The 21,601-nt window shown below is 43.9% G+C and overlaps 1 protein-coding gene across 4 annotated transcripts; it reads left to right on the top strand.

Annotated features, from left to right (window-relative positions):
* Positions 1-523: 523 nt before the first annotated feature.
* LOC110504356 (E3 ubiquitin-protein ligase synoviolin) lies at positions 524-14,143 on the top strand. 4 transcript variants are annotated; one of them, XM_036970504.2, is made up of 16 exons: positions 524-947; positions 1,544-1,689; positions 1,787-1,879; positions 2,199-2,351; positions 2,525-2,573; positions 3,015-3,118; positions 3,295-3,421; positions 4,652-4,751; positions 4,940-5,005; positions 5,179-5,295; positions 5,861-6,021; positions 10,478-10,618; positions 10,873-11,004; positions 11,198-11,381; positions 11,497-11,609; positions 12,030-14,143. In XM_036970504.2, the coding sequence occupies exons 2-16, from the start codon at positions 1,558-1,560 to the stop codon at positions 12,212-12,214; spliced, it is 1,857 nt and encodes a 618-aa protein (XP_036826399.2). In that variant the 5' UTR covers positions 524-947; positions 1,544-1,557; the 3' UTR covers positions 12,215-14,143. The 4 variants fall into 4 exon arrangements, 3 of the variants coding, with proteins under 3 accessions (XP_036826399.2, XP_036826401.2, XP_036826400.2); XM_036970506.2 differs by having other exon boundaries at positions 671-765; XM_036970505.2 differs by having other exon boundaries at positions 694-969.
* Positions 14,144-21,601: the final 7,458 nt, after the last annotated feature.

Genomic DNA, 21,601 nt, shown 5'->3' with positions numbered 1-21,601 from the left:
GTGACTCTGTATTAATTAACCATTTTGTGCCCTCTTTAATTTTTTTTTTTTGGGGGGGGGGGATCCTGTGGAGGCTAGGTATGTTTTGGTGTGTAGGGTACAGTTTCTGGCATTCTGATATATGATCAACTTCATTAGCGCAATGTGAACTTGTAATGGGCAACAATGACATTTTATTTAGCTGTTATTTTTGACTGGTTTTGTCCCTGCTTGCCTGTTAGGACAACTTCAATAGAAAAACCTGCATTGGTGTGTACCTTTTATGATGCTGAAATGTAAGGGTTGCGCCACTACAATCATTACGGTTAATAAAACCCATCATTTGATTGGTGGTAGGAAGGCAACTTGCCAGATCCCCATAGGTAAATTATTTCTGCTTCATCTATTGGTCCGTGTTTTTTTTGTACCGCATGTCTACTAAAAGATGGGTCTATTAACGGTCACCAGGGTACACAAATCCAATGCCAAAACGCCACCGGGGTACGCCGGTGTGAAAAACCATGCACTCCCATTGAGGACCGTTAGTTAACTAGCTATTAGCTACAACACTGACATAAATTCTTCAGGTTGAGTGTCACAATTTATATTGTAATATTACGCCAGTTAACTTGCTATTCCAACAGATTTGTGTTTTTCTCCGTTTAATCATCCCCTTGAACGGCTGGGTTTACCTAGTTTGGATTTCCCCGGAAGTGACGTGGCAACTCGGAAGAGCAAGCCGAAGAAACACGTATCCGAGAGACTCAGGCGTCTTTGGCACCTGGGGTGTGTGTGTATATATGTTAGTAAACTAGACAGCAGAAATGTTCTGAAGAATGGGAACTTAATTGGTCGTGATATAGTTGAAGTCGATATATATATTTGTAATCCTAGTGAACGCCCTCAATCAAGGCGTTTGGATCAAAACTCAGCAAGTTAATTTCGTGGCGAAAACGCCATCGGAAACCGTGAGTAGCGAACGTCAGCAAGGTAGCTAGCTAGTTGTCCAAATTAGTTTCGTACTTCAGTGACAGTAGGACAGCTAGTTAACGTTAGCTAAACTAGCTGGGTATGCAGAGATAAGTCCCTTCCAGGCCAGATTAGTTTACACAACCCTTCAACTACACTCTTAACTAGCTAAGTATTAGCTTTATGTGGCTGAGTTGAATAGGGTACTAGTATGTTAAACTAGCTTGTCTTGTTTACTTGCCAACCGATACGTCTACCCAGCTTGATAGATACAACTTGGCATTTCAACAATGCAGGATTTAGTTTAAGCGAAATTAAAGCTAAATCAAATTGAGTGAATATGTAATTTTGTTGATGTCAAGTGTCAATCTAGTTCAATCATTGCTCTCTGTTTACACTTGCACCCTAGGCAGCTGTCAAATTGCATGTATATATTCACAGGCTGTTAGTTAGCTAGTGAGTTGTAAGGAAACAATTGGACAATTTCCACATTGTATTGTCCAACGACCAGGATTATGAAATGTCAAGGTCCTCGCCTGATCTATGTTCTGATGGCCTGACTGTGTTGCCCTGTCGTCCTACCACATCGCTGTAGATATTGCCTGCACAATGGTGCGTGCAGCGCTGGTGACTGCCACCAGTCTGGCTCTGACTGGCGCTGTGATTGCCCATGCCTACTTGCTCAAACACCAGTTCTACCCCACTGTGGTCTACCTCACCAAGAGTAGCCCCAGTATGGCAGTGAGTACACACTAGTTCTCTACATTCCCCTGTTTGATTGATATGTTTATCAGATGTATGGCCTGTAACGTGGCTTTCCCTCTCCTCTTCGTGTCAGGTGTTGTACATCCAGGCGTTTGTGTTGGTGTTCCTGTTGGGAAAGTTCATGCGTAAAGTCTTCTTCGGGCAGCTGAGAGCTGCAGAGATGGAGGTATGGACCAATGATATGTTATTTCAGTATTTGTTTACCTCCTGTTTGGTTTGCTAGGGCTCTAGATCTGTGTTGTTCAATGAACTACCACTGGACTTCTATGTAATTCTGCTAGTGTTTACGCCTGTGTTGCAACCATTATACCCTCTACACACAGCTGAGCCAAGCTGTGTTGTCTTGGTTACGCATTCACCATATTTACTAGACTCGTGCCAGAAAGGAAAATCTGAAAATAAAATGTCAAAGCCAGTACACGTTTGGGTCAGTATGATAGTGTTTTAAAAGGTTATCACTAAAAAGCACCTTTCTCTCTGTTCAGCATCTGATAGAGCGATCCTGGTATGCTGTCACAGAGACGTGTCTGGCCTTTACCGTGTTCAGGGATGACTTCTCTCCCCGCTTCGTTGCCCTCTTCACCCTGCTGCTCTTCATTAAGTGCTTCCACTGGCTGGCTGAGGACAGGGTGGACTTTGTGAGAGGCTGTTTGTTACATGTTAAACACATTTGTGTAGATATTTCACATGGTTAAGACATTGAGTTTACCCTACCCTTAAACATGTTTACCATCCATAAAGTGGCAATGAATGTGAAAGGAAAGCACATGTCTGTCTGTTCTGATGGTATTTTCCCCACCTTCTCACTCAGATGGAGAGAAGTCCTAATATATCCTGGGTCTTCCACTTCAGGGTGTTCTGTGAGTATGGGTAATATCTCTTCAAGGTGTTAAAGGCCCACTCAGTGATTTACAATACCTTGTAATGGGCCCTTCAGTGGTTTACAGTACAGTATGTGTTATGCTATCTTTTAATTGACCCTACAGTGTGTATATCAGTACTTTTAATTGTTACTACTTATTGGAGTGTGACTGATTTATTCACAGATATGTGAAACTGGTGTTTTTAGGACCAAGTGTGTTTCTTAAATTAATATGCAAATATATCAGACTGTTGCACCTGGTCCTGAATGCACATCATTTAAACTGAAACATGGACCTTGAAACTTGATAACACAACTGGCATATCTTGGCAAGAACCTCAAGGCCTATACTAGTGTGTTTAGTCAAAATGACTGGTTTGGCATGGACAGAAACCCACTGACTTGTCATTCTATCTAAATCATTGCATCTCTCACCTAGCTCTGATGTTGTTGCTGGGAGTCCTGGACTTCCTGTTTGTTAACCATGCCTGTCACAGTATCATCACACGAGGGGCCTCTGTCCAGCTGGTCTTTGGGTTTGAGGTTTGTAAAACTATACGTTGCCATTTTTGAATTTCAGTCATATGTGATGCTTTATTGGTACATGCATGCCACTTTATGTTTTTGGAGTAATATTTGTTGACTTGATGAATATGAGCAGTTGGTAATAATTCAGCGCACTTCTCTTCTTACCAAAAAGAATAACTGTTGTTGTTTAGTATGCCATCCTGATGACAATGGTGTTCACCACCTTCATCAAGTACACCCTCCACACTGTCGACCTCCAGAGTGACAACCCCTGGGACAACAAAGCAGTCTACATGCTCTACACCGAGCTCTTCACTGGTATGATGCCTGTTATCACTAAATATACTCTACACTGGTATGATACCTGTTATCACTAAATATACTCTACACTGGTATGATACCTGTTATCACTAAATATACTCTACACTGGTATGATACCTGTTATCACTAAATATACTCTACACTGGTATGATACCTGTTATCACTAAATATACTCTACACTGGTATGATACCTGTTATCACTAAATATACTCTACACTGGTATGATGCCTGTTATCACTAAATATACTCTACACTGGTATGATGCCTGTTATCACTAAATATACTCTACACTGGTATGATGCCTGTTATCACTAAATATACTCTACACTTGCTGTACAACTTTAAAAATGCAGTTTCTTGGATCCTCATTTCAGAAAATGAAAAGCATGTTCAATGAACATGGTCACTTAGAAATGTCCTTGTTTTTTAAAGAAAATCATTTTTTTTGTTCCATTTAAAATAACATTAAATTGATCATAAATACAGCGTAGACATTGTTAATGTTGTAAATGACTATTGTAGCTGGAAAAGGCTGGTTTATGGAATATCTACATAGGCGTACAGAGGCCCATTATCAGCAACCATCACTCCTGTGTTCCAATGGCACGTTGTGTTAGCTAATCGCAGTTTATCATTTCAAAATGCTAATTGATCATTAGAAAATGCTTTTGCAATTATGTTAGCACAGCTGAAAACTGTTGTTCTGATTAAAGAAGCATTAAAACTGGCCTCCTTTAGACTAGTTGAGTATCTGGAGCATCAGCATTTGTGGGTTCGATTACAGGCTCAAAATGGCCATAAACAAAGACCTTTCTTCTGAAACTCTATTCTTGTTCTGAGAAATTAAGGCTATTCCATGTGAGAAATTGCCAAGAAACTGAAGATCCCAGTTGAGGACTTGTGAGGCATCTGTTTCTCAAACTAGACACTAAGGTACTTGTCCTCTTGCTCAGTTGTGCACCGGGGCCTCCCACTCTTTCTATTCTGGTCAGAGCCAGTTTGCTCTGTTCTGTGAAGGGAGTAGTACACAGCGTTGTACGAGAGCTCCAGTTTCTTTGCAATTTCTTGCATGGAATAGCCTGAGAAATGTTTTTGCCAAGTGACCCCAAACTTTTGTGTGTGTGTGTGTGTATGTATGTATATATATATATATATATATCTCACACACACACACTGAAGTGGGATGCTTAAGACATTAAACCCCCCCCCCCCCCCCCCCCCCCCCAGGTTTCATCAAGGTCCTCCTGTACATGGCGTTCATGACCATCATGATAAAGGTGCACACCTTCCCCCTATTCGCCATCCGGCCCATGTACCTGGCTATGAGGTGAGCAACACAGCTGCTCTAAACCCTAAAATAAAGATACCATTCTAAATGATTAGACCTGGAAGCCAGGGCTCTCTGAAGACTCAATATGTTACCTGGCCAACAGATTGTCTTCTCTTATCGTTTTGTTGTTATTGGAGGCAGGTGTAACCATTAGAACACTTGAATTTCTGGATTCTATTCTTTAGGCAGTTCAAGAAAGCTGTTACGGATGCAATAATGTCTCGGCGCGCTATCCGCAACATGAATACACTGTGAGTGTGCTATGCATCTGTTTTTATTTGTTATTTTGTGTCTCCACAATGGGAGAAAAAAAAACATTCCTCTTACCATATTCATCATTTTATTAGGATTCATATTTTTTTATTTTTTTTAATAAACATTGATGGACTAGTCCATGGTCTATTAACTCTGTGTATCTCTGCAGTTACCCAGATGCCACTCCTGAAGATCTGCTGGCTTCAGACAACGTGTGTATCATCTGTCGTGAAGAGATGGTGACTGGAGCCAAGAAACTTCCCTGCAACCATATCTTCCACGCAAGGTATTTTATGGATACTACTATACTATTCCTGTTTTAGACAGAACGGTATCAGAAATGAGAAAATACAAATACATATGTGTGTGTTGTGTATATATATAATTTTTCTTTTTTTTTTGTACATTTGTCTAGTCATATGGGGCGGCAGGGTAGCCTAGTGATTAGAGCGTTGGACTAGTAACCGGAAGGTTGTAAGTTCAAACCCCCGAGCTGACAAGGTACACATCTGTGGTTCTGCCCCTGAACAGGCAGTTAACCCACTGTTTCTAGGCCGTCATTGTAAATAAGAATTTGTTCTTCACTGACTTGCCTAGTTAAATAAAGGTAAAAATATGAATACATTTCATCACCATTTCTGTCCCATTAGTGTTTTTGCTGGTCCTGTTGGTTTTCTGCTTTTTATGTCACTAACTAACCTTTTCCTTCATTTTGTGTCCCAGTTGCCTTCGTTCCAGAGACTCTGTGTAACTAACTAACCGTTTCCTTCATTTTGTGTCCCAGTTGCCTTCGCTCCTGGTTCCAGACTCTGTGTAGCTAACTAACCTTTTTCCTTCATTTTGTGTCCCAGTTGCCTTCGCTCCTGGTTCCAGAGACAGCAGACGTGTCCTACATGTCGTATGGATGTCCTCCGGGCCTCTAACCCCAACCAGCCTCCCGCCCCAGCGCCTGCCCAGCCTCCTGCCCCGGCAGCACCTGTCAACGCCCCTGTCCCTGGTCCACCTGGGAACGGTGGGTAGCACCACACAGAACAACACGCCCATTGTCTAACGTCAAATGTAGTTTCATTCATTGATTAAAAAATAATTTTAAATGTATTTTAGTTTAATTTATTAACCCCTTTTTGGAGCACAAATATATTCACTTTTTTTTTTACAGCTTTTTTGCTATGATACTTTTATATAAAGCAGTCACATAACAATAATACATTACCAAACACCAGCTCTTTAATCCCACCTATCACCATAGACCTCAGATCTTTAATCCCACCCCTCAGCCTCTCTCAGCCCATCCCACCTATCACCAATAGACCTCAGATCTTTAATCCCACCCCTCAGCCTCTCTCAGCCCATCCCACCTATCACCAATAGACCTCAGATCTTTAATCCCACCCCTCAGCCTCTCTCAGCCCATCCCACCTATCACCAATAGACCTCAGCTCTTTAATCCCACCCCTCAGCCCATCCCACCTATCACCAATAGACCTCAGATCTTTAATCCCACCCCTCAGCCCATCCCACCTATCACCAATAGACCTCAGCTCTTTAATCCCACCCCTCAGCCTCTCTCAGCCCATCCCACCTATCACCAATAGACCTCAGCTCTTTAATCCCACCTCTCAGCCCATCCCACCTATCACCAATAGACCTCAGCGCTTTAATCCCGCCTCCCTCAGCCCATCCCACCTATCACTAATAGACCTCAGCTCTTTAATCCCGCCTCTCAGCCCATCCCACCTATCACCAATAGACCTCAGCTCTTTAATCCCGCCTCTCAGCCCATCCCACCTATCACCAATAGACCTCAGCTCTTTAATCCCACCTCTCTGCCCCTCCCACCTATCACCAATAGACCTCAGCTCTTTAATCCCACCCCTCAGCCTCTCTCAGCCCATCCCACCTATCACCAATAGACCTCAGCTCTTTAATCCCACCCCTCAGCCTCTCTCAGCCCATCCCACCTATCACCAATAGACCTCAGCTCTTTAATCCCGCCTCTCTGCCCCTCCCACCTATCACCAATAGACCTCAGCTCTTTAATCCCGCCTCTCAGCCATCCCACCTATCACCAATAGACCTCAGCTCTTTAATCCCACCCCTCAGCCCATCCCACCTATCACCAATAGACCTCAGCTCTTTAATCACACCCCTCAACCCATCCCACCTATCACCAATAGACCTCAGCTCTTTAATCCCACCTCTCAGCCTCTCTCAGCCCATCCCACCTATCACCAATAGACCTCAGCTCTTTAATCCCACCCCTCAGCCACTCTCAGCACATCCCACCTATCACCAATAGACCTCAGCTCTTTAATCCCACCCCTCAGCCTCTCTCAGCCCATCCCACCTATCACCAATAGACCTCAGCTCTTTAATCCCACCCCTCAACCTCTCTCAGCCCATCCCACCTATCACCAATAGGCCTCAGCTCTTTAATCCCACCTCTCAGCCCATCCCACCTATCACCAATAGACCTCAGCTCTTTAATCACACCCCTCAGCCCATCCCACCTATCACCAATAGGCCTCAGCTCTTTAATCCCACCTCTCAGCCCATCCCACCTATCACCAATAGACCTCAGCTCTTTAATCCCACCCCTCAACCTCTCTCAGCCCATCCCACCTATCACCAATAGGCCTCAGCTCTTTAATCCCACCTCTCAGCCCATCCCACCTATCAGCAATAGACCTCAGCTCTTTAATCCCACCCCTCAGCCCATCCCACCTATCACCAATAGACCTCAACTCTTTAATCCCACCTCTCAGCCCATCCCACCTATCACCAATAGACCTCGGCTCTTTAATCCCACCTCTCAGCCCATCCCACCTATCACCAATAGACCTCAGCTCTTTAATCCCACCCCTCAGACACTCTCAGCCCATCCCACCTATCACCAATAGACCTCAGCTCTTTAATCCCACCCCTCAGCCTCTCTCAGCCCATCCCACCTATCACCAATAGACCTCAGCTCTTTAATCCCACCCCTCAGCCTCTCTCAGCCCATCCCACCTATCACCAATAGACCTCAGCTCTTTAATCCCACCCCTCAGCCTCTCTCAGCCCATCCCACCTATCACCAATAGACCTCAGCTCTTTAATCCCACCCCTCAGCCTCTCTCAGCCCATCCCACCTATCACCAATAGACCTCAGCTCTTTAATCCCACCTCTCAGCCTCTCTCAGCCCATCCCACCTATCACCAATAGACCTCAGCTCTTTAATCCCACCTCTCAGCCCATCCCACCTATCACCAATAGACCTCAGCTCTTTAATCCCATCCCTCAACCCATCCCACCTATCACCAATAGACCTCAGATCTTTAATCCCGCCTCTCTCAGCCTCTCTCAGCCCATCCCACCTATCACCAATAGACCACCTCGTTTGGTTTCCATGGGCCATTTATCTTTGAATTGTGCTGTGATGTTTTACATCATTTACATAAAATGTACATCAAAATATACCATTCTAATCATATAGTATCCACAGACTGTGAGCTAAAGATGAAAACCTTTCTTACGAGTATTATTATGTTATTTATTGACTGGCTTTCCAGATCGCCCGACCCTGCTAGTTTTTAAGATTAATTTGAAGTGCATGTTGTAATTTTTATATAATAGTTTAACTGGGAAAAACTCAGTGTTGAATCACAAGGTTTTTTTGTGTACCAGTTCATGTGCCATGGAATCGGTACATCGCAAATCTCTTCCCATTTATTTTGCAACCTGTATGACACAGCTGTCAACATTTTTGTCTTCAAATGAAACCGGTATATTTTTATGCCAGCTCATTTCAGCCAATTAGTATCTTTTAATATATGGCAAACGAGTTCCCTCGTTTCAGGTAGTTACTAGATATGTGATATGAACCTAGTAATGGTTTGATGATATTAGTAGATAGCTGATAGTAACCTCGTAATGGATTCATGAAGTTTCTAGATACACCACATACAAAAGTATGTGGACACCTGCTTGTCGAACCTCTCATTCCAAAATCATGGGCATTAATATGGTGTTGGTCCCCCTTTTGCTGCTATAAACAGCCTCCACTCTTCTGGGAAGGCCTTCCACTAGATGTTGGAACATTGCTGTGGGGACTTGCTTCCATTCAGCCACAAGAGCATTAGTGAGGTCGGGCACTGATGTTGGGCGATTAGGCCTCTGGCTCGCAGTCAGCTTTCCAATTCATCCCAAAGGTTTTAGATGGGGTTGAGGTCAGGGCTCTGTGCAGGCCAGTCAAGTTCTTCCACCCCAATCTCGACACAAATTCTGTATGGACCTCGCTTCTTTGTTCCCAGGGGCATTGTCATGCTGAAACAGGAAAGGGCCTGTTACCATAAAGTTGTAAGCACAGAATCGTCTAGAATGTCATTGTATGCTGTAGCGTTAATATTTCCCTTCACTGGAACTTAGGGGCAAAGCCCGAACCATTAAAAAACAGCCTCAGACCATTATGCCTCCTCCACCAAACATTACAGTTGGCACTATGCATTGGGGCAGGTAGCGTTCTCTTGGCATCTGCCAAACCCAGATTAGTCCGTCGGACTGCCAGATGGTGAAGCGTGATTCATCACTCCAGAGAACACGTTTCCACTGCTCCAGAGTCCAATGGCGGTGAGCTTTACACCACTCCAGCCGACGCTTGGCATTGAGCATGGTGATCTTAGGCTTGTGTGCGACTGCTCGGCCATGGAAACCCATTTCATGAAGCTGCAGACGAACAGTTATTGTACTGACGTTGCTTCCAGAGACAGTTTGGATCTCTGTAGTGAGAGTTGCATCCGAGAACAGACAAGTTTTATGTGTTTAAGCACTCTGCGGTCCTGTTCTGTGAGCTTGTGTAGCCTACCACTTTGCAGCTGAGCCGTTGTTGCTCCTAGACGTTTCCACTTCACAATAACAACACTTACAGTTGACCTGGGCAGCTCTAGGAGGGCAGAAATTTGACGAACTGACTTGTTAGAAATATGGCATCCTATGATGGTGCCACGTTGAAAGTCGCTGAGCTCTCCAGTAAGGCCATTTTACTTCCAATATTTGTCTATGGAGATTGCATGGCTGTATGCCCGACTTTATACACCTGTCAGCAACAGGTGAGGCTGAAATAGCCAAATCCACAAATTTGAAGGGACATTCACATACTTTTGGCCATGTAGTGTATCTGATACTAACCTAGTAATGGTTTCAGGAAGTTACTGTATCTTATAGGAACCTAGTAATGGTTTCAGGAAGTTACTGTGTATCTGATACTAACCTATTAATGGTTTCAGGAAGTTACTGTGTATCTGATACTAACCTAGTAATGGTTTCAGGAAGTTACTGTGTATCTGATACTAACCTAGTAATGGTTTAAAGAAGTTACTGTGTATCTTATAGGAATCTAGTAATAGTTTCATTAAGTTACTAGATATAAACTGGGTTGACTCCCAAGCAAGCAGCTGACTGACATGCGTCTCCCTCTTGTCTCCTCTAGTTGGCCCTGGAATGATGCCCCACTTCCCCCCAGGGCTGTTTCCTTTCTGGGGGCCCTTCCCTGGAGCGGCCCCCCCTGCTGGTGCCGCTGGCGCCACAGAGAACCCAGGGGCCACAGAGGCAGCTCAGACTCAGGGAGCTGGTGAGTGTCGTTTCTCCTCTCTGGTACTTGGACTGGCATTTTGACATTCTATTATAATAGCTAGCTATTAACCAATTGAAGAAGTAGTTTCCCGGACCTAGATGACAAAATGGCACATTCAATAGAGATTCTCAATTGAGCATGCTTTTTTGGTCCAGGACTAGACTTCCTCTGGGTCTGGGAGACCAGCCCTAAAGTGTCCATCCTAACATTCTGTGAACATTGAAGTCATAATTTCTCTTTGTGTGAATCAGGCACCACTGGGGCCAGTACAGTCGGTGCTGCTCCTGCTCCAGGAGGCCCTATGCCTGGGTTCCCCTTCCACTCCTTCCCACCATTCCCCTCAGCTCCGTGGCTGACTATGCCACCACCACCTCCACCATTTGGTAAGAGCTAGAGTCATTCTTACTCCTTCACTTAAAAATGAAGCCTCCATGATATACTGTAGATTGGCCACCATTTTCAACATTCTTATTTACCAAGTTGCCGGGGGGAGGGCTGTTGCCGGGGGAGGGCTGTTCACAAATCTGTAAGGCTGGCATCTTGAATAACCTTGTCATGCTGTGTGCTCTGTTCCAGTGTCATCCATGCCCCCTCCTCCCCCGGCCCTGTCCACCATGTCAGAGGCTGAGCTGAGGGAGCTGGAGCAGGAGGGCCGTAGAGGCCTGGAGGCCAGACTGCAGTGTCTCCACAACATCCACACTCTACTGGACGCTGCCATGCTCAACATCGACCAATACCTCACCACCGTCGCCACACTCATGTAATGATGCCTCGTTTTCATTTTTATATGGGGGAAAACCACATCTTTCTGTAGTGGGTCAACATTTACCTTATTGTTTGGCATATGATTATCATGCCACTCCTTTGCTCCTCAGTCCTCCTCAGTCAGAAACCAGCAGCGCGGCTGGCGAGGCCAGCGGATCATCTCCTCCCTCCACTAGTGCAGAAACCCAGGAGAACCAGGAGAACGACTCTCAGAGCAGTACAGGTGCAGTGCATTCTTGATTCCCCCCCCCCCCCACCCCCACCCACATTTTGTTAAGTTACAGCCTTATTCTAAAATGGATGGATGAAAGAAAGAAAGAAAAACTTTTTCTACACACACTACACCATAATGACAAGCGAAAACAGGTTTTTAGAAGATGTTGGTAATTTATTTAAAAAAAATGTCAAGGGGTCTGAATACTTTCCGAAGGCACTAAGTCTCCACTAGTGCAGAAACCCAGGAGAACGACTGTCAGGTAAGTCTTCCCATTGACTGACAGATATTGTGAAACAGAATTATTCAGTTAGGAATCCGGACTAGCTGTTAGTGGGATTTTAAAGCGCCATATAATATTTTTTTTTAAAAATACACTGTAGACACATTTTCTCCCTTTAGTTTCACTCCTATGTCTCTTCTCTCCAGCCGCTGAACCTGAAGCTGTGAATGGGGCCACAGGTTTCTCCCAGCCAGACTCTACCACGTTGAGCGACAGTGAAGACCAGGGGGATGGAGAGGAAGTCGGGGAAGACGGAGAGCCCAACCCTTCAGAGCTGAGGCGCCGTCGTCTCCGCAAACTCGAGACCACACCCCCTCCTCCTGACCACTAAAACATGCCAACTGGTGCATTCTGGGAACTGACTTATCAATCAATACATTTGATGACCAATTAATAATTATAGCTGTATTTTATTTCTCTCCTTTCTCCTCCTGACTCTGTGTTTTGTGTTGTTTAAACTCAGACAGCCAAGAGAGAGGAGGAAGGACCAACTTGTTGTTCCACAACCTTTTTGTTGTTGTGGTTGGAACACATAAAAGTAAGATACGAAAATACTGCCTGACATCTTATGATCCATATGCAGGTTTTGTCGTCCCCCCCCTCCCCCTCCCGTTTACCCAATACTGAGGAGTCATATTCAACACACAGACCGGACTTCTTCAAATACACACCTGGCCTGAGACCAGACTTCTTCAAATACACACCTGGCCTGAGACCAGACTTCTTCAAATACACACCTGGCCTGAGACCAGACTTCTTCAAATACACACCTGGCCTGAGACTGGACTTCTTCAAATACACACCTGGCCTGAGACCAGACTTCTTCAAATACACACCTGGCCTGAGACCAGACTTCTTCAAATACACACCTGGCCTGAGACTGGACTTCTTCAAATACACACCTGGCCTGAGACCAGACTTCTTCAAATACACACCTGGCCTGAGACTGGACTTTTTCATATACACACCTGTCCTGAGTTCTTGTTCAGTGACAACAAAGTGAACAGTGTTTCTAAATCTCAGGTCACTGGTACTTGTCCTTCCAACTGTGAAAGATTACTTTTTCTTCTGCTTTCCCCCGTGACAATAAAATTGATCCTCCTTATTGTCCAGCTTGTCAGACCGTGTTACAGGGAGGTCTGACCCATTGACTTAAAGGAAGCAATGTTAAATTTCAATCTGGCTTTGTCTGTAATGGTACCCTATTCCCTATGTAGTGCATAGGTGTCTGGTCCAAGTAGTGCACTACCTAGGGAATAGGGTGTAGCCATAGAGTCCCGAGTGATGGACGACTTAATACCCTCTCTGGGATATCAATATTTTGCTGCAGGCGTGAGCATTATAACTTAATAAGAAATTGGGTTGATTTAACCTGTACATACTGTAAAAGAAAATAGTTTTACTAGGGATGACCTGTACATACTGCAGAATAAACCATTGAAATGTAACGTTGCTGTTATCAGAGCTCAGCATGCATGTCTTTGTTGGTATGTACTACGCGGACGGGTTTACTATCAGGAATATTCATCTCGGCTGTCCAGGAAAGACAGACCAATACGAACTGTACTCCGCTGGTGGGAAAACAACCTATCGCATCTGTGTTTCCCGTCTTAAATGTTTTCACACTTACTATAGTGTTAGTGTAGGGGCTCTATTCAGTCAATACGTAGCACTGTCGATCCGCTTTTGTAGCGCGATTTGACAAAAGGCAATGTTCCCGCAGTCGCAGAGACTGCCTTTACCGTAGATGCTGCGTATCTCGGCTCAAACGGAAATTAACTTCATTTTAACGCGGATCTTCAGCGATTTAAAAAAAAATAAAAAATAATTATGGATTGAATCCAGCCCTAAACTGGGGAAAGGCGCACCAACCTATAAGAAATGTCCCACTTCAGTATTTTCAGTCACATTCGATGCGTTCATTGTAATTATAAGATTAACAACACCGATCTCAGTATATTCCATTTAAGCTATAAAGCCCCTAGAAAATTCCAGTATAAAATGGATTCTGGTGAGAATGACAAGGTATTTGTTCCATAAATGCTAAAACAACAGGTGATATCTGATTTTAAATAAGTTAACTTCAATGTACAATCACAGAAAATGACAAACGAATCTACTGTTGTCTCCATTACTTCTGGAAGTGGTCACACCGACGTTACTTTTAGCTTGCCGGCAAGTAGGAAACAATACCTGTAAAAAAAACTTTTGGTCCTGTCAGAAAAGTTTAAAATAAACTTTCCATAGTGGAATGAATACAGCCTGAGTGTCAGTGTTTTGTCCTCTTGCTCATTGTCAAGCCAAACATTTGACGTGACAAGGAGTTGACATGAAATAGGACAATCAAGCTAATGAATACAAAGGTCAGTTGACAAAACCAATCAAAGGAATAAAACAAGAGACCCCTCCCCCCTTTGCAGATGTCAGTCATCTGTTGACCAGATTAAACGTTGCCTAGTTACTATATTCAGTGAGGACGTTCTGAACGTTTTTTTGTTGTTGTGCCAAAATGCGTCAGTCTATTGGAATGAGGTGTTGACTGTCTGCAGCTGTGAGTGGTCAGCAACCTGAGAGAGAGCACTTCAACAGACAGACAGCATCAGGGTCTGTCCAAAATGGCATCCTCTACCTTGTATTGTGCACCATGTCAGATAGAGGGTCATGTTAGTTCTGTGGTGTTGGTTCTGGTCAGGAGGGTTACTGGCAAAGACGAGAGGTGTCGTCTCCTTGATGGATCCTTACCAGCTGCTGAAAAGAGACAACAGTGTAAACAATGACGGCCTAGGAACAGTGGGTTAACGGACAGTTTTCTCAGTGACATCTTGCCGATGGCGCTGAATCAATTTAAACCATGTTGTATTTCAGTGGAGGCTGGTGGGAGGAGCTATAAGAAGGACGGGCTCATTATAATCAAACGTGGTTTCCATATGTTTGATACCGTACCATTAATTCCATTCCAGCCATTACACAATGAGCCGTCCTTCTTATAGCTCCTCCCACCAGCCTCCACTGTTGTGTTAACTATTATTAATGAAGCTCTTTTTTTATTTATTTTTTCACCTTTATTTAACCAGGTAGGCTAGTTGAGAACACCTTTATTTAACCAGGTAGGCTAGTTGAGAAACACCTTTATTTAACCAGGTAGGCCAGTTGAGAACACCTTTATTTAACCAGGTAGGCCAGTTGAGAACACCTTTATTTAACCAGGTAGGCCAGTTGAGAACAAGTTCTCATTTGCAACTGCGACCTGGCCAAGATAAAGCGTAGCAATTCAACACATACAACAACACAGAGTTACACATGGAATAAACAAAACATACAGTCCATAATACAGTAGAACAAAAGAAAACAAAAAGTCTATATACAGTGAGTGTAAATGAGGTAAGTTAAGGAAATAAATAGGCCATGGTGGCGAAGTAATTACAATATAGCAATTAAACACTGGAATGGTAGATTGGCAGAAGATGAATGTGCAGGTAGAGATACTGGGGTGCAAAGGAGCAAAATAAATAAAAAACAGTATGGGGATGAGGTAGATAGATGGGCTGTTTACAGATGGGCTGTTTACAGATGGGCTGTTTACAGATGGGCTATGTACAGGTGCAGTGATCTGTAAAATGCTCTGACAGCTGGTGCTTAAAGCTAGTGAGGGAGATGTGAGTCTCCAGCTTCAGAAATGTTTGCAATTCGTTCCAGTCATGGGCAGCAGAGAACTGGAAGGAAAGTCGACCAAAGGAGGAATTGGCTTTGGGGGTGACCAAGTGAGATATACCTGCTGGAGCGCGTGCTACGAGTGGGTGCTGCTATGGTGACCAGTGAGCTGAGATAAGGCGGGGATTTACCTAGCAGAGACTTGTAGATAACCTGTAGCCAGTGGGTTTGGCGACGAGTATGAAGCGAGGGCCAACCAACGAGAGTGTACAGGTCGCAATGGTGGGTAGTGTATGGGGCTTTGGTGACAAAACGGATGGCACTGTGATAGACTGGTCAGAGATGTTGTCTGGACTCCACTCTGTGATTCTGGGACAGTATAAGAACAGGCAGGTTGTAGCATGCTCTACTTGTCAAGAGCAATATTACATCTGCTCCTAGTACTGCACACTGTTGTTCCCTGGGGGAAGAAGATACATACCAATCTGCACATAGTACTGATTCAATTGGAACTACTCATTCAATTCAACTCCAAAATAAATTAAATTAAAATGATGCTGACACTATTTAAAATATAATTTCCGCCTCCAGAAATAACTCCCAATAATATATTGGTAAAATTCTTTGTTAAAGTTTAATTGACATATTTTGACCATGTATATAGCCTGTGCATGGTCCAGATGATCAGGTATGCTATTAGCAAGAACCACAATCTCCTGTAGCCTAACTGATGCAGCATAGTAGCTATAAATAAATAGGCTGAAGCATGGGGTTGTCTATCTGTATTCATCATAATGGGCTAATCATTAGCTAGATCCCAAATGTGATATTTTAACTAGTTAGCATCCTAATGATGAATTTATGTCCTCCCAAAAAACCTGCATAAACACAGTGAATATTAGGTAGGTCTGTCTACCTGTTAGGGTAATAGATCCACTGCCTGTACTTCTCACAGAAACCACTGAATGTCACCATTTCCCTCCCCAACACTTTCCCTGGTTGCCATTACTCTTGCTCAACGAAAACTGTCACCTGTCTCATCACAATATTTTTTTTTAAGTCACTCCCCCAAACATTTTTGGGAGGTAGGGTGGCGTTTTACCCCATGTTACCCTACAATTGACCCGTGTTACATTTAGCCCCACTCTCCCCTTGCGGGCGGTTTTAAAATAGTCAGCAGCGCTCACAGCCAATTGCAAGTGGTAACGTGCTTAAAAATGTCGCTGCTAAAAACTCCGGGTTTAAAATGGTGCAGTTCGCGCATATTTAGGAGTTGAGAAATAACGTAGTGGAAAGCTGGGAAACCCCACTCTTTAACAAAGGCCATCAGAACGTCTGTTTTCCCCGCGATTGCATGAATTGTTGTGCATCGACTGCTTGTCAGAATGCAGGTTTCCCTTTCTTTGGAACTCGTAACTTTAAATGCGACTCGAGAGGAATATTTCTCTGACAGAACACACAACAAGACAACTAGGGAGTGGTGTAAACTACTTATGTAAAAAATACTTGAAAGCACTACTTTAAGTAGTACTTCACTATTTATATTTTTGACAACTCTTACTTCACTACATTCCTAAAGAAATGTATGTACTTTTTATTCCCATACATTTTCCCTAACAACCAAATATTGCTCCCAGCGTTGATCAAAGGTCAGAACGCTTATATTCCCGATCTGAGTGCGTTTTAATAGTACCTGCCCTCTGTCCAAACGAGTTGAAGGTTCGCCTGCGCCAACCGGATTTGCCTCCCGGATTTGTCTGTTGGCAGCACATTCATCTCTCTCTCTAACGGTTCTCCGCCCTCTCGCAGCCCAGGCGGAGGGCCTGAGGTGTGAAACGAACGACCCCAGCTCGGAGTCGGTTCAAGAGGCAACTAGAGGCGCTGCTGACAGTGTTTGTAAGATGCTTGGAAAAAATACAATTTTAAAACCGCCCGCAACTTCTGCGGTGTCTACAGACATCTCGCAAACAAACAAAAGTCGACTCTTGGAGCTTGAGAGTGCACAACTGGTAAATAGTCGCGTATAGATATGCCAGTCAGTCAGGTGGCCAGCTGCACCTGTGTGAAGCTTGACACAATGAGGATTAGCCACAATAGTGGAATTTGGACTAGATAAGGTTGTTATGTTGTAATATAACTTACAAATAAATACAATAATTAATACATTTTACAATAAACAGACAAATTGTTCAAATCCCACTGTGGATTTATTAGACAGGATAATTGCATTGGGGGCATACATACGGTATATGCACTGTATAGCCTTACCTGTGGAGTGTGCACCCATTAAATGGGGTATTAGCCTACTCGGTGACAACTAGGTAGAGTTTACACAAATATTAGCGTCTTAGCTCACTGTGAAATTAGTCATATTAGCTCAGTCTGCCTGCCTGCCAGCCTGTTTGTCTGTCTGCCTGTCTGTCCATCTGTCGGCCTGTATGCGGGAGAGAGATGAGAGGAGGGGGAGGCAGAGAATGGAGGGCGGGAGAGAGAGAAAAGGGGGAGAGTGAGGGAGGTGGAGAGAAGGGGAAGGAGGGATGGAGAAAGAGGGGGAGGAGAGGGAGAGAGAGGAGGGGGAGGGAAAAAGAATGGAAGGGCAGGAGGGAGAGAGAGAGAAGGGAGAGGGGAGAGAGAGAGTCAACAGCCAGACAAGAGGTGTGAGAGGGGAGGGAGAGTGAGAGAGGGGAGGGGGAGGCAGGGAAAGAAGGAGGGAGAGAGAATGGAGGGGGAGAAGGGAGAGAGAAGGGGGAGAGTGAGTGAAGGAGGGATGGGGAGAGAGGAGGGAAGGGGGAGAGTGAGTGAAGGACGGATGGGGAGAGAGAGGAGGGAAGGGGGAGAGAGGGTGAAGGAGGGATGGGAGAGAGAGGGAGGGAAAGAGAGGGAGAGCGAAGGGGGAGAGTGAGAGAGGGACGGAGGGTGAGAGAAGAGAATGAGGGTTGGATAAAGATGAGGTAGAGAGAGACAGATATACATAAACAGGAAAAAGATCATCCCTGTGACATCTTTTCCCATTGACTGCAATGTATTGAGGAAAACAATGGACCTTTTTGCAAAAACATGTCAGGATTACATTTTCCTGTGATATCATGTTGCATTACCTATTGAACCATTGACAACTTTTTCCATTCCTTTCTTTTTTTTGTGACCAAATCTTTATTATTATTATTTATTTTTCTTGTTTGAGGGTGGGGAGCTAAAGGCACAACACACACATTAAAATCAAAGTAAAAAAAAAAAAGGCATTTAAATTTTCCAATCTGCAACTAGATGAGCCTCTCTGATGCCCGAGGCGTCCTTCAGTCGGTGTTGCCCGTCTCCTGTTTTTTTTGTTTTGTTTACATGTTCTGGTGTCTCTCTGGGCTTTCCCCTGCCTGCTCCGTCCGTTTATCACTGATGCCTGAGTGGGTCTGGAAAGAGTTGGGTCGTGTTCATTAGGGCACACAACGGAAAACATTTTCATTCGTTTCGCTATGGAAATTGGGTGTTTCTTATCGGACAAGTCCAGGGACAAGTCCCTCCCTGTTTCAGTCTGTATTCTTCCATTTTCCAGACAGAGTAACTGCAGTGCTCCCATTCCTCACGTTTCACTCAACAAGGGGAAGGCAGTTCTCTCTCACATGGGTGGAACGTTGTTAAAGGCTGGAGCGAAATGCAGCTTTAAATAAATGAAAAGGCCATGTTGGAGGAGCCTTTGTCTGTCGTACTCAGCCTACATGTACTACCCAAGAGTATTGGCTGGATGCACTAAGGAGTGGTAATGCTTCTCTCTCTGTCTCTCTCTGTCTCTCTGTCTCTCTGTCTCTCTCTGTCTCTCTGTCTGTCCTGTCTGTCAGTGTGTGTGTACAATTTGACTTTTCCTCGGATCCCTTTTACTCTCTCTTATCTCTCTCTGTACACTTGGCTTTGCATCGGTCCTCATCTCTGTACTCTTTTCTTCATCACGTGTTGAATGTCTTATGAAATGTGATTTTAGTTTGATAGGGTTTCCTTTAAATAACTTGTATTCATATGATTCTGCCATTCTTCTCTGCAGATCCTCTCAAGCTCTGTCAGGTTGGATGGGGATTGTCGCTGCACAGCTATTTCCAGGTCTCTCCAGAGATCGGGTTCAAGTCCAGGCTCTGACTGGGCCACTCAAGGACATTCAGATACTTGTCTCAAAGCCACTCCTGCGTTATCTTGGCTGTGTCTTAGGGTCGTTGTCCTGTTGGAAGGTGAACCTTCACCCCAGTCTGAGGTCCTGAGCGCTCTGGAGCAGGTTTTCATCAAGGATTTCTCTGTAGGTTGCTCCGCTCATCTTTCCCTCGATCCTGACTAGTCTCCCAGTCCCTGCCGCTGAAAAACATCCCCACAGCATGATGCTGCCACCACCATGCTTCACCATAGGGATGGTGCCAGGTTTCCTCCAGATGTGACATTTGGCATTCAGGCCAAAGAGTCTTGGTTTCATCAGACCAGAGAATCTTGTTTCTCAGGGTCTGAGAGTCCTTTAGATGCCTTTTGGTAAACTCCAAGTGGGCTGTTATGTGCCTTTTACTGAGGAGTGGCTTCCATCTGGCCACTCTACCATAAAGGTCTAATTGGTGGGTACGGTTTTGGGAAACATAAGGATCATATCTTTCACATTAGCAAAAGGTTAAATTACTTAAATTACTACACATAGGGTTAGTGGGGTTAGTGTACCAGCACAGCGATAACTCCATGTTTACATCACTTGTTTAAGGAAGACACATGCAGCCATCAGTGCTAATTAGCTATCTAGCATGCTCTGAACATCTGTGTGCCAGCCAACTGGAGGCACACACAGTATATGAATCTGTGCCAAACTGCTACAGTTGGTGTAATATATTTTTACTTTAAATATTATTTTGAAATCATCACTTTCGAAAACCAGTTTGAAAATGATGATTATTGACATTTCTAAACGTTAAAACACACCGTCTGAATTGTAGTTCAAAATAATCTTTAAAGTAAAAAATATATTACACCAACTGTAGCCGTGGGCGGATGTCACCGCTGAAAACGCTACATACGGAGAAGAAAGGTTTTCGCGAGCTAAAGTGATCTAGATCAGCACTCGTAGTATTGAATACGGCAGGTAGCCTAGTGGTTAGAGTGAAAGGATGCAAGATCGAATCCCCGAGGTGACAAGGTAAAAAAAATAAAAATCTGTCGTTCTGCCCCTCAACGAGGCAGTGTTCGTAGGCCATCATTGTAAATAAGAATTTGTTCTTAACCTAGTTAAATAAAATACCTTATAAACATGGGTGAGGGAAATGATAGTGAATAAACCACTTACCAGTATTTCCCTTGGTTTGTCATTTGCCTTCCGAGAAGGCAAAAAAATACGCATGGAATTCATGATCTGCCATACTGAAAAAAGAAGCTTCCCTGGTGGCGCAGAGGATGACAGACCTGACTTGGGAACCAAACATTGCAGGTTTAAACCCTATGTACAGATAGTCAATATATGAAGTGTAAAGGAAAATACGTTTTTTTTTTGTAGGACTAAATGCTATCCATCGTGTTTTGGGAACAATCTCGTCGTCATGTCCACATATTCCCACAACCGAATGAAACAACATTCTGGGAACCTTTAAAGACTGAAAACATGAGTTCTGGAAACGTTCTTGTAACGTCAGGTGAATGTTTTTTTTGCACCCTAAAAGAAACTGGATCGTTTTTTTTTGTGTTTTGGGAACATATATTTTGTGATGTCCCCACATTGTTCTCACCAAACTGTTCCCAAAACATAATGAAACATTATAGGAACCTTTTAAAGAACTGAGCTAAATGTGTTCTTAAGAATGTTCTTGCAATAACAGACAAATGTTCTATACAAACAATCTATAATCATCACCATGACTGGGCAGTTTTTTGTCTAATGAGAACATTTGCCCATACCTAACATATGTTCTAGAAACGTTCGATAGGCTCAGATCACCATGGTAACAGCAGAAAACTGAAGGAGGCAGTGAAATATATATATTTATTTATTTTGCCATGTTGGCAAGACATTAGTGACATGATGTATTCTGGTAGGCCTACTTCTCCCAACACATTATGG

This window comes from Oncorhynchus mykiss, chromosome 25 (genome assembly GCF_057628025.1).
Source record: "Oncorhynchus mykiss isolate SJ-2025 chromosome 25, ASM5762802v1, whole genome shotgun sequence".
NCBI lineage: Eukaryota > Metazoa > Chordata > Actinopteri > Salmoniformes > Salmonidae > Oncorhynchus > Oncorhynchus mykiss.
This window is presented reverse-complemented; position numbering and strand designations above follow the sequence as displayed.